Source organism: Lepeophtheirus salmonis, chromosome 3, assembly GCF_016086655.4.
Source record: "Lepeophtheirus salmonis chromosome 3, UVic_Lsal_1.4, whole genome shotgun sequence".
Taxonomy (NCBI): Eukaryota; Metazoa; Arthropoda; class Copepoda; order Siphonostomatoida; family Caligidae; genus Lepeophtheirus; species Lepeophtheirus salmonis.
Window position 1 is genome coordinate 30,569,655 of NC_052133.2, and position 15,428 is coordinate 30,585,082.

Sequence of the window (15,428 nt, forward strand, 5' to 3'; positions counted from 1 at the left end):
TTTTTTTGTTTTTTTTAACTGAAATTAAAAATTTACAATATTAAATTTTTTTTAAATAAACGAAGGTATTTAGTAATGAAGCCATTTATCTACTTTATGTATTTTTTTTTTTAAATTGGGAAATCACTTTTGATGGTCCTACACTACGTGTAGTAAATATTTTTTCTGCTCTTCATTGTGAGTAATTAAGGCTTTGAATATTTTAATGAGAGTAACCCCCTTATTAGTCGAATCATTAACATAGGTTTTGTTGTTAATGATAGAACACTCTGCCTGATAAGTCATCCCTTGAATTCCAAATTTCAGGGTCAGCTTGAAGGAAATAAGAAGTATAATACATATAAAAAAGTTGAGTGTTTTTTGAAACAAATTTTGCTCATGATAGTTTCCCAATATTATTTATGTCTATTTGTAATCCTTTTGGAACATTTGATGGATGAATGGGCCCTTCTGAATTTATAATTACTTTGGCCATAGTTCGTTTTTCTGGAAATCCAATTTTTGTTTCAAAAAAAGCAGAGTATATATTTTATTTGTTTATATACCTAAGGTGCTTGGAATTTTTGTTTGTTGCATCTTCTGAAACTGCTGGATGTGCATTTTCAAAAAAAAAAAATCAACCATAACATATATTTTCACAATAAAAATAGAAAGATTGCGAATTCCTCTTATTTCAATAGAAGTGAGTTTGAATTCAATTCGAAATGTATAAATCTTGAGAATATAGAATGCTTTACTCATCCAACCAGCATGGTACATAGCTCTTGATGCAATAAAGTGTATACCACTGGGGGATTATTTCCAGGAATAATGAAAAACTAGTTCAAATAGAGCATTTTATTAAAAAAAAGCACGATATTTTTACAAAATTATCAGTATAGTGATGTTCCAAAAGTGAGAAAGTGTTTGTTGTTATTACTACCTTAAGTCATCACCCTAGAACCCATTCTACATTACTCTGTAATGGTAAAATTATATTTTATCGTGCTGGATGATCACCTAACAAAAACAGAAGTACTACTAAAAAACCTAGTATATTTCATGTATTTATGGCAAATTAATAATTATTTAAGGACGTACAACAATCTTTATTACTATAAGTATCATTATTTTGGGAAATATGCACTATTATACATCTTTTTGCCGTTGTTTTTGAAGGAAAATTTGGTGTTGGACTTGATAGAGATACTAACTATTGTATGTATTGACGTACATACACCTAAGAAATGTATTTATTTCTTGAAATTATTGGCACAATTTTTTCGGTACATGCGTCTGTTGTTTTTTTGGAAAAATCGATTATGTGCATACATAGATTCGGATTACAGAATATAGGAGTTTTGATGATTCATCATTGAGAATAGATATGAGTAGATAAGTATTAAAAGCTAGTCTACTAGATTGAAAGTTGTAGGACTCTTTATCATTTGTAAGACTTTATAAAATAATTTATAAATACCTATATACAAATCTCTTGGATATATTTATAAATATGAGTACTCTATTTCAAAAGTTCAAAGATGATGATCTTGTTCTGGGCTTTCAATCAAAGGTTAATCATGTTTTGAGTTAAAACATAGTATGTATGTCGATAGTATTTCATGTATAGCTATCTAATCGGGATAACTAGTAATTATTATTAAATACATATTTGATCTCATGATCTGTTTATTTGAGAGATTGAAAGAATAACTCTTCTTGTATCCTTGTTTTTGAGCTTCTTTAAAGTACCTATTCCAATAATTTATCTTACATCATGTGAAGAAATAAACAGAAAAAGTTGGAATGATAATTGAATTATAATATTTTTAATTTAATATAAAATTATTCTTAAAACGTACATTTGTTTTTGAATAGATTTGAACATAGGGTGTGATTATAAATTACAAAAACACAATCGATATCACATAATTCAGGTACATATAAATATTGATTTATAATTTTCTTCTATGTATAAAATACGAAATGATTAGATTAAAATACACATAAATTGAAATCATGCATGTGACATAATTCTACCCGTAGTTGATTCTAAGTGATTGAAAAAGCGAGGTTCAGGTACTGCTACTAATGGAATTAGTCTGTGGAGTGAGTAATGGCATGGTTCTTGACGACATTTTCTTTTCTTTCGGGGTGTGGAAGTACTTCCAAACATACAGAACATGATATGGAAGCTTTGGGGCTTTCTGAGTGGAAATGATCTTCGTGTTTGTGAAGATTTGACTTTCGATTAAATGAGCGATCACAGCTTTGGACTAGACATGTGAAAATCCCTTCGCTATGAATCCGTAGCCGATGAGCCTCAAAGTGTGTTTTTGTGGGGAATAATTGATTACAACAAATTATGTAATGAGAGGCATGCATTGCATCAATGTGCCGTAACATATTTGAACGACGACGTGCTATATACCCACAGTGTTCAAATTCACAAATATAATGGTTCTCCTCGTTTTGACTTGTATAGGGTATGTGTTCATGAGGAGATGCTCTCTTTTTGCGCATTTTTTCATTTTTGGACTCGGCTTTTTATTCTTGATGGCATTAAAGCTTTTAATGTTGTTACTCCCCTTGTTGTTGAGTATACATGCATCGATTTCTAAGCCTCCGAGATTAAGATTCAGTGAGAGTCCTTTGGCATCATTGTTCTGATGTTGAGTCTCTAAAGAGTCCCGCGATGAAAAGAAATGTTCATTAGGTGGACTGCTGTGATTGTTTGGGATTGCGTTGTTGTTGTTGTATATCTGACCAGATTTATCGACAAAGTTATCTACTGAAAAGTCTGTATACTGAGCAACATTATTACTGTGATAACCATAATGATTCCCTGATTCTACTTCCATTTTTCCAGTGGTTGACGTTCCGTAATAGTAGTTAGAAGGATGAAATTGAGGATTATAATAGCCATTCTCATAGTGACTTTGTTGATCCCAGTATGAGGCGTTGTTTCTCCATTGCTCTACATTATTGTTTTGTTCATGAGTTCTCCCTTCCATTGAATCTTGAGTGAGGGTAGATTGAGTGGATCCGGTTGTATAGTATTCATGGGAATTGGGAATGGATGGAATGTTTGAAGAGGAGTGATTGTATTCTGCAGAGGGAGGCTGTTCTTCTTGTCCAGGGTTCATTGGAGGAGGAGGCGGCGGCGAATCTGGAACAGAGTAAAAGTAATTATTGTTATAAATGTAGTTGTCGTAGAGCTGTTGTTGCTGTGTCTGCAGGTGCTGTTGAGTTCCTGAATGGTAGGCTGTGTCTTGGTGCTGCCAGATTTGAGAAAGATATTGTGCAGAGGAAGAGTATTGGGTATAGGCATTGTACATTTCACTACTTTCTCCATCATATCCTTCTCGAGTATGGGATAATGCTCCAGGATTTGTTGGAATAGAGTGTAGACTTTGAACCGAATCCCTCATTTTGTTTGAAATGAGATATTGAGGATGTTTCTCTTAAGAACACAAATGATAGACTGATTGAATTTGGTTGGAATCAATCAGTAACAAATTTGGGTTTTAAAAAAACTTGCAATTGATATAAAACATCAACTTGATCAAAAAAGAAGGAAAAATTAAATGCACTAGAAAGAAGCTGGCCCAAATTTTCCGTTTCGGATTTTTGTACGATTTGTCGCTTTTGTCTTTGCATAATTAAATATAGGTGCTTAATTTACAAATATAAGATTTCCTCGACATGAAAAAATAAAATAACCATCTATGTTAATGCTAGTCTTAGACTCTTAATATAAGAGTGATTGACAAAAAGATGTACATAGTCTCAAATGAGACTTTAGGCAGGTCACCAAGTTACGCAAGACCCATAGCTGCGCGTCAATAATTCTAATTATAAATTAATATGGTGCAGATTTATGCTTTAATTTTAATAACGTTTAATAAAATGATTTAAACGCCTATTTTGTTTGGGATGTGCTAAGTGACAGGCTTTCTTGGTAAAATTGATTTCTTGGAGCAAAAAATGTGAAGGTTTGAATTTTCCCAGTTTCCTAACTTGTCATTGTCAAACGCCCTGGATGATGACATTTTGGTATTCCTTCAATATTCCAATGATTTTCATACTAATTTATAATCCATGTTTGGTGATGTTTTGACTATGGACATACCCCAATGGAGGATGAGCCCATACCATCAAATTTTAGTCACATATGTAATATTACAAGAAAAACTGATACAACTTAAGGTACATTTCAGAAAGTTGTATCGGCAGTTTCGGCTTCAAAAAGCTTATACTACTTTATGGGATATTCCAAGAAAATTATTGATAGCTTTTCCGTCTACATAGCTCTTGCTATTGTCAATCTTCTTACTAAGAAGGTAAATTATGTCATTAATTGAATTTGTAGACTTGATGTTAAACCTTATTAATTTGAAATCATATTGCTGTCAGAGGACAAAACTCACTTTTCCCATTAATGATTAAATAATTTCATTTTTTTTTACAATTGGGCAATTTAAAAGAACCCTGTCGAAGGATGTGTAACCCCGTGTAATCTGTTAAATACATTTAAAATGTAAAAGCCTAAAAATATTCAATAAAAAAAATATGTATTTACCTTGCAAATTATGCAATTTCACTTAAAAACGAATATTTAGCAAATGAGGGTTGATAGTATACATTCCTGGGTATCGTTAATATGTATAAGTGCTTTGAGAAATATGTCTTGAATTGAAATACCAGAATTAATTTAAAACTCGCACGAGAGTGTTTAAATATTAAAATTCAAAGAAACAATGGGTTTATCTTTTTTCAATTTTTTTAAAAGGGGAATTTGGTGTAAGACTTGATTGAGATACAATTGTATTTTTTTACGTGTCGTACCGAATATATTGATTTACCTCTCTTTATTTATGCCACAATTTCTTCGGGATATGTACCTATTATTTTTTAAATGATTGTTTATGCACATTAGAAAGGCCCATTTGATACATTTTTTTATAAAATGTTGAGCTATCATAGGCTTTCAAGCTATCAAGCGACAAATTGTAAACAATATTGTAAAAGTTTTTTTTGTTTTTTTAACTGAAATTAAAAATTTACAATATTAAATTTTTTTTAAATAAACGAAGGTATTTAGTAATGAAGCCATTTATCTACTTTATGTATTTTTTTTTTTAAATTGGGAAATCACTTTTGATGGTCCTACACTACGTGTAGTAAATATTTTTCTGCTCTTCATTGTGAGTAATTAAGGCTTTGAATATTTTAATGAGAGTAACCCCCTTATTAGTCGAATCATTAACATAGGTTTTGTTGTTAATGATAGAACACTCTGCCTGATAAGTCATCCCTTGAATTCCAAATTTCAGGGTCAGCTTGAAGGAAATAAGAAGTATAATACATATAAAAAAGTTGAGTGTTTTTTGAAACAAATTTTGCTCATGATAGTTTCCCAATATTATTTATGTCTATTTGTAATCCTTTTGGAACATTTGATGGATGAATGGGCCCTTCTGAATTTATAATTACTTTGGCCATAGTTCGTTTTTCTGGAAATCCAATTTTTGTTTCAAAAAAAGCAGAGTATATATTTTATTTGTTTATATACCTAAGGTGCTTGGAATTTTTTGTTTGTTGCATCTTCTGAAACTGCTGGATGTGCATTTTCAAAAAAAAAATCAACCATAACATATATTTTCACAATAAAAATAGAAAGATTGCGAATTCCTCTTATTTCAATAGAAGTGAGTTTGAATTCAATTCGAAATGTATAAATCTTGAGAATATAGAATGCTTTACTCATCCAACCAGCATGGTACATAGCTCTTGATGCAATAAAGTGTATACCACTGGGGGATTATTTCCAGGAATAATGAAAAACTAGTTCAAATAGAGCATTTTATTTAAAAAAAAAGCACGATATTTTTACAAAATTATCAGTATAGTGATGTTCCAAAAGTGAGAAAGTGTTTGTTGTTATTACTACCTTAAGTCATCACCCTAGAACCCATTCTACATTACTCTGTAATGGTAAAATTATATTTTATCGTGCTGGATGATCACCTAACAAAAACAGAAGTACTACTAAAAAACCTAGTATATTTCATGTATTTATGGCAAATTAATAATTATTTAAGGACGTACAACAATCTTTATTACTATAAGTATCATTATTTTGGGAAATATGCACTATTATACATCTTTTTGCCGTTGTTTTTGAAGGAAAATTTGGTGTTGGACTTGATAGAGATACTAACTATTGTATGTATTGACGTACATACACCTAAGAAATGTATTTATTTCTTGAAATTATTGGCACAATTTTTTCGGTACATGCGTCTGTTGTTTTTTTGGAAAAATCGATTATGTGCATACATAGATTCGGATTACAGAATATAGGAGTTTTGATGATTCATCATTGAGAATAGATATGAGTAGATAAGTATTAAAAGCTAGTCTACTAGATTGAAAGTTGTAGGACTCTTTATCATTTGTAAGACTTTATAAAATAATTTATAAATACCTATATACAAATCTCTTGGATATATTTATAAATATGAGTACTCTATTTCAAAAGTTCAAAGATGATGATCTTGTTCTGGGCTTTCAATCAAAGGTTAATCATGTTTTGAGTTAAAACATAGTATGTATGTCGATAGTATTTCATGTATAGCTATCTAATCGGGATAACTAGTAATTATTATTAAATACATATTTGATCTCATGATCTGTTTATTTGAGAGATTGAAAGAATAACTCTTCTTGTATCCTTGTTTTTGAGCTTCTTTAAAGTACCTATTCCAATAATTTATCTTACATCATGTGAAGAAATAAACAGAAAAAGTTGGAATGATAATTGAATTATAATATTTTTAATTTAATATAAAATTATTCTTAAAAAGTACATTTGTTTTTGAATAGATTTGAACATAGGGTGTGATTATAAATTACAAAAACACAATCGATATCACATAATTCAGGTACATATAAATATTGATTTATAATTTTCTTCTATGTATAAAATACGAAATGATTAGATTAAAATACACATAAATTGAAATCATGCATGTGACATAATTCTACCCGTAGTTGATTCTAAGTGATTGAAAAAAGCGAGGTTCAGGTACTGCTACTAATGGAATTAGTCTGTGGAGTGAGTAATGGCATGGTTCTTGACGACATTTTCTTTTCTTTCGGGGTGTGGAAGTACTTCCAAACATACAGAACATGATATGGAAGCTTTGGGGCTTTCTGAGTGGAAATGATCTTCGTGTTTGTGAAGATTTGACTTTCGATTAAATGAGCGATCACAGCTTTGGACTAGACATGTGAAAATCCCTTCGCTATGAATCCGTAGCCGATGAGCCTCAAAATGTGTTTTTGTGGGGAATAATTGATTACAACAAATTATGTAATGAGAGGCATGCATTGCATCAATGTGCCGTAACATATTTGAACGACGACGTGCTATATACCCACAGTGTTCAAATTCACAAATATAATGGTTCTCCTCGTTTTGACTTGTATAGGGTATGTGTTCATGAGGAGATGCTCTCTTTTTGCGCATTTTTTCATTTTTGGACTCGGCTTTTTATTCTTGATGGCATTAAAGCTTTTAATGTTGTTACTCCCCTTGTTGTTGAGTATACATGCATCGATTTCTAAGCCTCCGAGATTAAGATTCAGTGAGAGTCCTTTGGCATCATTGTTCTGATGTTGAGTCTCTAAAGAGTCCCGCGATGAAAAGAAATGTTCATTAGGTGGACTGCTGTGATTGTTTGGGATTGCGTTGTTGTTGTTGTATATCTGACCAGATTTATCGACAAAGTTATGTACTGAAAAGTCTGTATACTGAGCAACATTATTACTGTGATAACCATAATGATTCCCTGATTCTACTTCCATTTTTCCAGTGGTTGACGTTCCGTAATAGTAGTTAGAAGGATGAAATTGAGGATTATAATAGCCATTCTCATAGTGACTTTGTTGATCCCAGTATGAGGCGTTGTTTCTCCATTGCTCTACATTATTGTTTTGTTCATGAGTTCTCCCTTCCATTGAATCTTGAGTGAGGGTAGATTGAGTGGATCCGGTTGTATAGTATTCATGGGAATTGGGAATGGATGGAATGTTTGAAGAGGAGTGATTGTATTCTGCAGAGGGAGGCTGTTCTTCTTGTGCAGGGTTCATTGGAGGAGGAGGCGGCGGCGAATCTGGAACAGAGTAAAAGTAATTATTGTTATAAATGTAGTTGTCGTAGAGCTGTTGTTGCTGTGTCTGCAGGTGCTGTTGAGTTCCTGAATGGTAGGCTGTGTCTTGGTGCTGCCAGATTTGAGAAAGATATTGTGCAGAGGAAGAGTATTGGGTATAGGCATTGTACATTTCACTACTTTCTCCATCATATCCTTCTCGAGTATGGGATAATGCTCCAGGATTTGTTGGAATAGAGTGTAGACTTTGAACCGAATCCCTCATTTTGTTTGAAATGAGATATTGAGGATGTTTCTCTTAAGAACACAAATGATAGACTGATTGAAGTTGGTTGGAATCAATCAGTAACAAATTTGGGTTTTAAAAAAACTTGCAATTGATATAAAACATCAACTTGATCAAAAAAGAAGGAAAAATTAAATGCACTAGAAAGAAGCTGGCCCAAATTTTCCGTTTCGGATTTTTGTACGATTTGTCGCTTTTGTCTTTGCATAATTAAATATAGGTGCTTAATTTACAAATATAAGATTTCCTCGACATGAAAAAATAAAATAACCATCTATGTTAATGCTAGTCTTAGACTCTTAATATAAGAGTGATTGACAAAAAGATGTACATAGTCTCAAATGAGACTTTAGGCAGGTCACCAAGTTACGCAAGACCCATAGCTGCGCGTCAATAATTCTAATTATAAATTAATATGGTGCAGATTTATGCTTTAATTTTAATAACGTTTAATAAAATGATTTAAACGCCTATTTTGTTTGGGATGTGCTAAGTGACAGGCTTTCTTGGTAAAATTGATTTCTTGGAGCAAAAAATGTGAAGGTTTGAATTTTCCCAGTTTCCTAACTTGTCATTGTCAAACGCCCTGGATGATGACATTTTGGTATTCCTTCAATATTCCAATGATTTTCATACTAATTTATAATCCATGTTTGGTGATGTTTTGACTATGGACATACCCCAATGGAGGATGAGCCCATACCATCAAATTTTAGTCACATATGTAATATTACAAGAAAAACTGATACAACTTAAGGTACATTTCAGAAAGTTGTATCGGCAGTTTCGGCTTCAAAAAGCTTATACTACTTTATGGGATATTCCAAGAAAATTATTGATAGCTTTTCCGTCTACATAGCTCTTGCTATTGTCAATCTTCTTACTAAGAAGGTAAATTATGTCATTAATTGAATTTGTAGACTTGATGTTAAACCTTATTAATTTGAAATCATATTGCTGTCAGAGGACAAAACTCACTTTTCCCATTAATGATTAAATAATTTCATTTTTTTTTACAATTGGGCAATTTAAAAGAACCCTGTCGAAGGATGTGTAACCCCGTGTAATCTGTTAAATACATTTAAAATGTAAAAGCCTAAAAATATTCAATAAAAAAAAATATGTATTTACCTTGCAAATTATGCAATTTCACTTAAAAACGAATATTTAGCAAATGAGGGTTGATAGTATACATTCCTGGGTATCGTTAATATGTATAAGTGCTTTGAGAAATATGTCTTGAATTGAAATACCAGAATTAATTTAAAACTCGCACGAGAGTGTTTAAATATTAAAATTCAAAGAAACAATGGGTTTATCTTTTTTCAATTTTTTTAAAAGGGGAATTTGGTGTAAGACTTGATTGAGATACAATTGTATTTTTTTACGTGTCGTACCGAATATATTGATTTACCTCTCTTTATTTATGCCACAATTTCTTCGGGATATGTACCTATTATTTTTTAAATGATTGTTTATGCACATTAGAAAGGCCCATTTGATACATTTTTTTAGAAAATGTTGAGCTATCATAGGCTTTCAAGCTATCAAGCGACAAATTGTAAACAATATTGTAAAAGTTTTTTTTTGTTTTTTTTTAACTGAAATTAAAAATTGACAATATTAAATTTTTTTTAAATAAACGAAGGTATTTAGTAATGAAGCCATTTATCTACTTTATGTATTTTTTTTTAAATTGGGAAATCACTTTTGATGGGCCTACACTACGTGTAGTAAATATTTTTCTGCTCTTCATTGTGAGTAATTAAGGCTTTGAATATTTTAATGAGAGTAACCCCCTTATTAGTCGAATCATTAACATAGGTTTTGTTGTTAATGATAGAACACTCTGCCTGATAAGTCATCCCTTGAATTCCAAATTTCAGGGTCAGCTTGAAGGAAATAAGAAGTATAATACATATAAAAAAGTTGAGTGTTTTTTGAAACAAATTTTGCTAATGATAGTTTCCCAATATTATTTATGTCTATTTGTAATCCTTTTGGAACATTTGATGGATGAATGGGCCCTTCTGAATTTATAATTACTTTGGCCATAGTTCGTTTTTCTGGAAATCCAATTTTTGTTTCAAAAAAAGCAGAGTATATATTTTATTTGTTTATATACCTAAGGTGCTTGGAATTTTTTGTTTGTTGCATCTTCTGAAACTGCTGGATGTGCATTTTCAAAAAAAAAATCAACCATAACATATATTTTCACAATAAAAATAGAAAGATTGCGAATTCCTCTTATTTCAATAGAAGTGAGTTTGAATTCAATTCGAAATGTATAAATCTTGAGAATATAGAATGCTTTACTCATCCAACCAGCATGGTACATAGCTCTTGATGCAATAAAGTGTATACCACTGGGGGATTATTTCCAGGAATAATGAAAAACTAGTTCAAATAGAGCATTTTATTAAAAAAAAAGCACGATATTTTTACAAAATTATCAGTATAGTGATGTTCCAAAAGTGAGAAAGTGTTTGTTGTTATTAAATATCTACCTTAAGTCATCACCCTAGAAACCATTCTACATTACTCTGTAATGGTAAAATTATATTTTATCGTGCTGGATGATCACCTAACAAAAACAGAAGTACTACTAAAAAACCTAGTATATTTCATGTATTTATGGCAAATTAATAATTATTTAAGGACGTACAACAATCTTTATTACTATAAGTATCATTATTTTGGGAAATATGCACTATTATACATCTTTTTGCCGTTGTTTTTGAAGGAAAATTTGGTGTTGGACTTGATAGAGATACTAACTATTGTATGTATTGACGTACATACACCTAAGAAATGTATTTATTTCTTGAAATTATTGGCACAATTTTTTCGGTACATGCGTCTGTTGTTTTTTTGGAAAAATCGATTATGTGCATACATAGATTCGGATTACAGAATATAGGAGTTTTGATGATTCATCATTGAGAATAGATATGAGTAGATAAGTATTAAAAGCTAGTCTACTAGATTGAAAGTTGTAGGACTCTTTATCATTTGTAAGACTTTATAAAATAATTTATAAATACCTATATACAAATCTCTTGGATATATTTATAAATATGAGTACTCTATTTCAAAAGTTCAAAGATGATGATCTTGTTCTGGGCTTTCAATCAAAGGTTAATCATGTTTTGAGTTAAAACATAGTATGTATGTCGATAGTATTTCATGTATAGCTATCTAATCGGGATAACTAGTAATTATTATTAAATACATATTTGATCTCATGATCTGCTTATTTGAGAGATTGAAAGAATAACTCTTCTTGTATCCTTGTTTTTGAGCTTCTTTAAAGTACCTATTCCAATAATTTATCTTACATCATGTGAAGAAATAAACAGAAAAAGTTGGAATGATAATTGAATTATAATATTTTTTATTTAATATAAAATTATTCTTAAAAAGTACATTTGTTTTTGAATAGATTTGAACATAGGGTGTGATTATAAATTACAAAAACACAATCGATATCACATAATTCAGGTACATATAAATATTGATTTATAATTTTCTTCTATGTATAAAATACGAAATGATTAGATTAAAATACACATAAATTGAAATCATGCATGTGACATAATTCTACCCGTAGTTGATTCTAAGTGATTGAGAAAAGCGAGGCTCAGGTACTGCTACTAATGGAATTAGTCTGTGGAGTGAGTAATGGCATGGTTCTTGACGACATTTTCTTTTCTTTCGGGGTGTGGAAGTACTTCCAAACATACAGAACATGATATGGAAGCTTTGGGGCTTTCTGAGTGGAAATGATCTTCGTGTTTGTGAAGATTTGACTTTCGATTAAATGAGCGATCACAGCTTTGGACTAGACATGTGAAAATCCCTTCGCTATGAATCCGTAGCCGATGAGCCTCAAAGTGTGTTTTTGTGGGGAATAATTGATTACAACAAATTATGTAATGAGAGGCATGCATTGCATCAATGTGCCGTAACATATTGGAACGACGACGTGCTATATACCCACAGTGTTCAAATTCACAAATATAATGGTTCTCCTCGTTTTGACTTGTATAGGGTATGTGTTCATGAGGAGATGCTCTCTTTTTGCGCATTTTTTCATTTTTGGACTCGGCTTTTTATTCTTGATGGCATTAAAGCTTTTAATGTTGTTACTCCCCTTGTTGTTGAGTATACATGCATCGATTTCTAAGCCTCCGAGATTAAGATTCAGTGAGAGTCCTTTGGCATCATTGTTCTGATGTTGAGTCTCTAAAGAGTCCCGCGATGAAAAGAAATGTTCATTAGGTGGACTGCTGTGATTGTTTGGGATTGCGTTGTTGTTGTTGTATATCTGACCAGATTTATCGACAAAGTTATGTACTGAAAAGTCTGTATACTGAGCAACATTATTACTGTGATAACCATAATGATTCCCTGATTCTACTTCCATTTTTCCAGTGGTTGACGTTCCGTAATAGTAGTTAGAAGGATGAAATTGAGGATTATAATAGCCATTCTCATAGTGACATTGTTGATCCCAGTATGAGGCGTTGTTTCTCCATTGCTCTACATTATTGTTTTGTTCATGAGTTCTCCCTTCCATTGAATCTTGAGTGAGGGTAGATTGAGTGGATCCGGTTGTATAGTATTCATGGGAATTGGGAATGGATGGAATGTTTGAAGAGGAGTGATTGTATTCTGCAGAGGGAGGCTGTTCTTCTTGTGCAGGGTTCATTGGAGGAGGAGGCGGCGGCGAATCTGGAACAGAGTAAAAGTAATTATTGTTATAAATGTAGTTGTCGTAGAGCTGTTGTTGCTGTGTCTGCAGGTGCTGTTGAGTTCCTGAATGGTAGGCTGTGTCTTGGTGCTGCCAGATTTGAGAAAGATATTGTGCAGAGGAAGAGTATTGGGTATAGGCATTGTACATTTCACTACTTTCTCCATCATATCCTTCTCGAGTATGGGATAATGCTCCAGGATTTGTTGGAATAGAGTGTAGACTTTGAACCGAATCCCTCATTTTGTTTGAAATGAGATATTGAGGATGTTTCTCTTAAGAACACAAATGATAGACTGATTGAAGTTGGTTGGAATCAATCAGTAACAAATTTGGGTTTTAAAAAAACTTGCAATTGATATAAAACATCAACTTGATCAAAAAAGAAGGAAAAATTAAATGCACTAGAAAGAAGCTGGCCCAAATTTTCCGTTTCGGATTTTTGTACGATTTGTCGCTTTTGTCTTTGCATAATTAAATATAGGTGCTTAATTTACAAATATAAGATTTCCTCGACATGAAAAAATAAAATAACCATCTATGTTAATGCTAGTCTTAGACTCTTAATATAAGAGTGATTGACAAAAAAGATGTACATAGTCTCAAATGAGACTTTAGGCAGGTCACCAAGTTACGCAAGACCCATAGCTGCGCGTCAATAATTCTAATTATAAATTAATATGGTGCAGATTTATGCTTTAATTTTAATAACGTTTAATAAAATGATTTAAACGCCTATTTTGTTTGGGATGTGCTAAGTGACAGGCTTTCTTGGTAAAATTGATTTCTTGGAGCAAAAAATGTGAAGGTTTGAATTTTCCCAGTTTCCTAACTTGTCATTGTCAAACGCCCTGGATGATGACATTTTGGTATTCCTTCAATATTCCAATGATTTTCATACTAATTTATAATCCATGTTTGGTGATGTTTTGACTATGGACATACCCCATATGAGCCCATACCATCAAATTTTAGTCACATATGTAATATTACAAGAAAAACTGATACAACTTAAGGTACATTTCAGAAAGTTGTATCGGCAGTTTCGGCTTCAAAAGCTTATACTACTTTATGGGATATTCCAAGAAAATTATTGATAGCTTTTCCGTCTACATAGCTCTTGCTATTGTCAATCTTCTTACTAAGAAGGTAAATTATGTCATTAATTGAATTTGTAGACTTGATGTTAAACCTTATTAATTTGAAATCATATTGCTGTCAGAGGACAAAACTCACTTTTCCCATTAATGATTAAATAATTTCATTTTTTTTTACAATTGGGCAATTTAAAAAGAACCCTGTCGAAGGATGTGTAACCCCGTGTAATCTGTTAAATACATTTAAAATGTAAAAGCCTAAAAATATTCAATAAAAAAAAATGTATTTACCTTGCAAATTATGCAATTTCACTTAAAAACGAATATTTAGCAAATGAGGGTTGATAGTATACATTCCTGGGTATCGTTAATATGTATAAGTGCTTTGAGAAATATGTCTTGAATTGAAATACCAGAATTAATTTAAAACTCGCACGAGAGTGTTTAAATATTAAAATTCAAAGAAACAATGGGTTTATCTTTTTTCAATTTTTTTAAAAGGGGAATTTGGTGTAAGACTTGATTGAGATACAATTGTATTTTTTTACGTGTCGTACCGAATATATTGATTTACCTCTCTTTATTTATGCCACAATTTCTTCGGGATATGTACCTATTATTTTTTAAATGATTGTTTATGCACATTAGAAAGGCCCATTTGATACATTTTTTTTAGAATATGTTGAGCTATCAAGCGACAAATTGTAAACAATATTGTAAAAGTTTTTTTGTTTTTTTTTTTTTTTTAACTGAAATTAAAAATTGACAATATTAAATTTTTTTTAAATAAACGAAGGTATTTAGTAATGAAGCCATTTATCTACTTTATGTATTTTTTTTTTAAATTGGGAAATCACTTTTGATGGTCCTACACTACGTGTAGTAAATATTTTTTCTGCTCTTCATTGTGAGTAATTAAGGCTTTGAATATTTTAATGAGAGTAACCCCTTATTAGTCGAATCATTAACATAGGTTTTGTTGTTAATGATAGAACACTCTGCCTGATAAGTCATCCCTTGAATTCCAAATTTCAGGGTCATCTTGAAGGAAATAAGAAGTATAATACATATAAAAAAGTTGAGTGTTTTTTGAAACAAATTTTGCTAATGATAGTTTCCCAATATTATTTATGTCT

The 15,428-nt window shown here is 31.4% G+C and overlaps 2 protein-coding genes across 5 annotated transcripts in view; one reads left to right on the plus strand and one right to left on the minus strand.

Annotated features, from left to right (window-relative positions):
- The window catches only part of sav (scaffold protein salvador), a 66,169-nt gene that overhangs the window by 26,301 nt on the left and 24,440 nt on the right, over positions 1-15,428 (plus strand). The window lies entirely within an intron of this gene.
- Positions 9,225-13,834, minus strand: LOC139904991 (uncharacterized). The gene is made up of 2 exons (XM_071887299.1): positions 11,162-13,834; positions 9,225-10,972 (listed from the first exon to the last, which is right to left on the minus strand). Exon 1 carries the CDS (start codon positions 13,436-13,438, stop codon positions 12,431-12,433), a length of 1,008 nt encoding a protein of 335 aa, XP_071743400.1. The 5' UTR covers positions 13,439-13,834; the 3' UTR covers positions 9,225-10,972; positions 11,162-12,430.

What these genes read in the sequence shown, in the direction of transcription:
- LOC139904991 (XM_071887299.1), bottom strand. Translation starts at nt 13,438, where the DNA reads ATGAGGGATTCGGTTCAAAGTCTACACTCTATTCCAACAAATCCTGGA.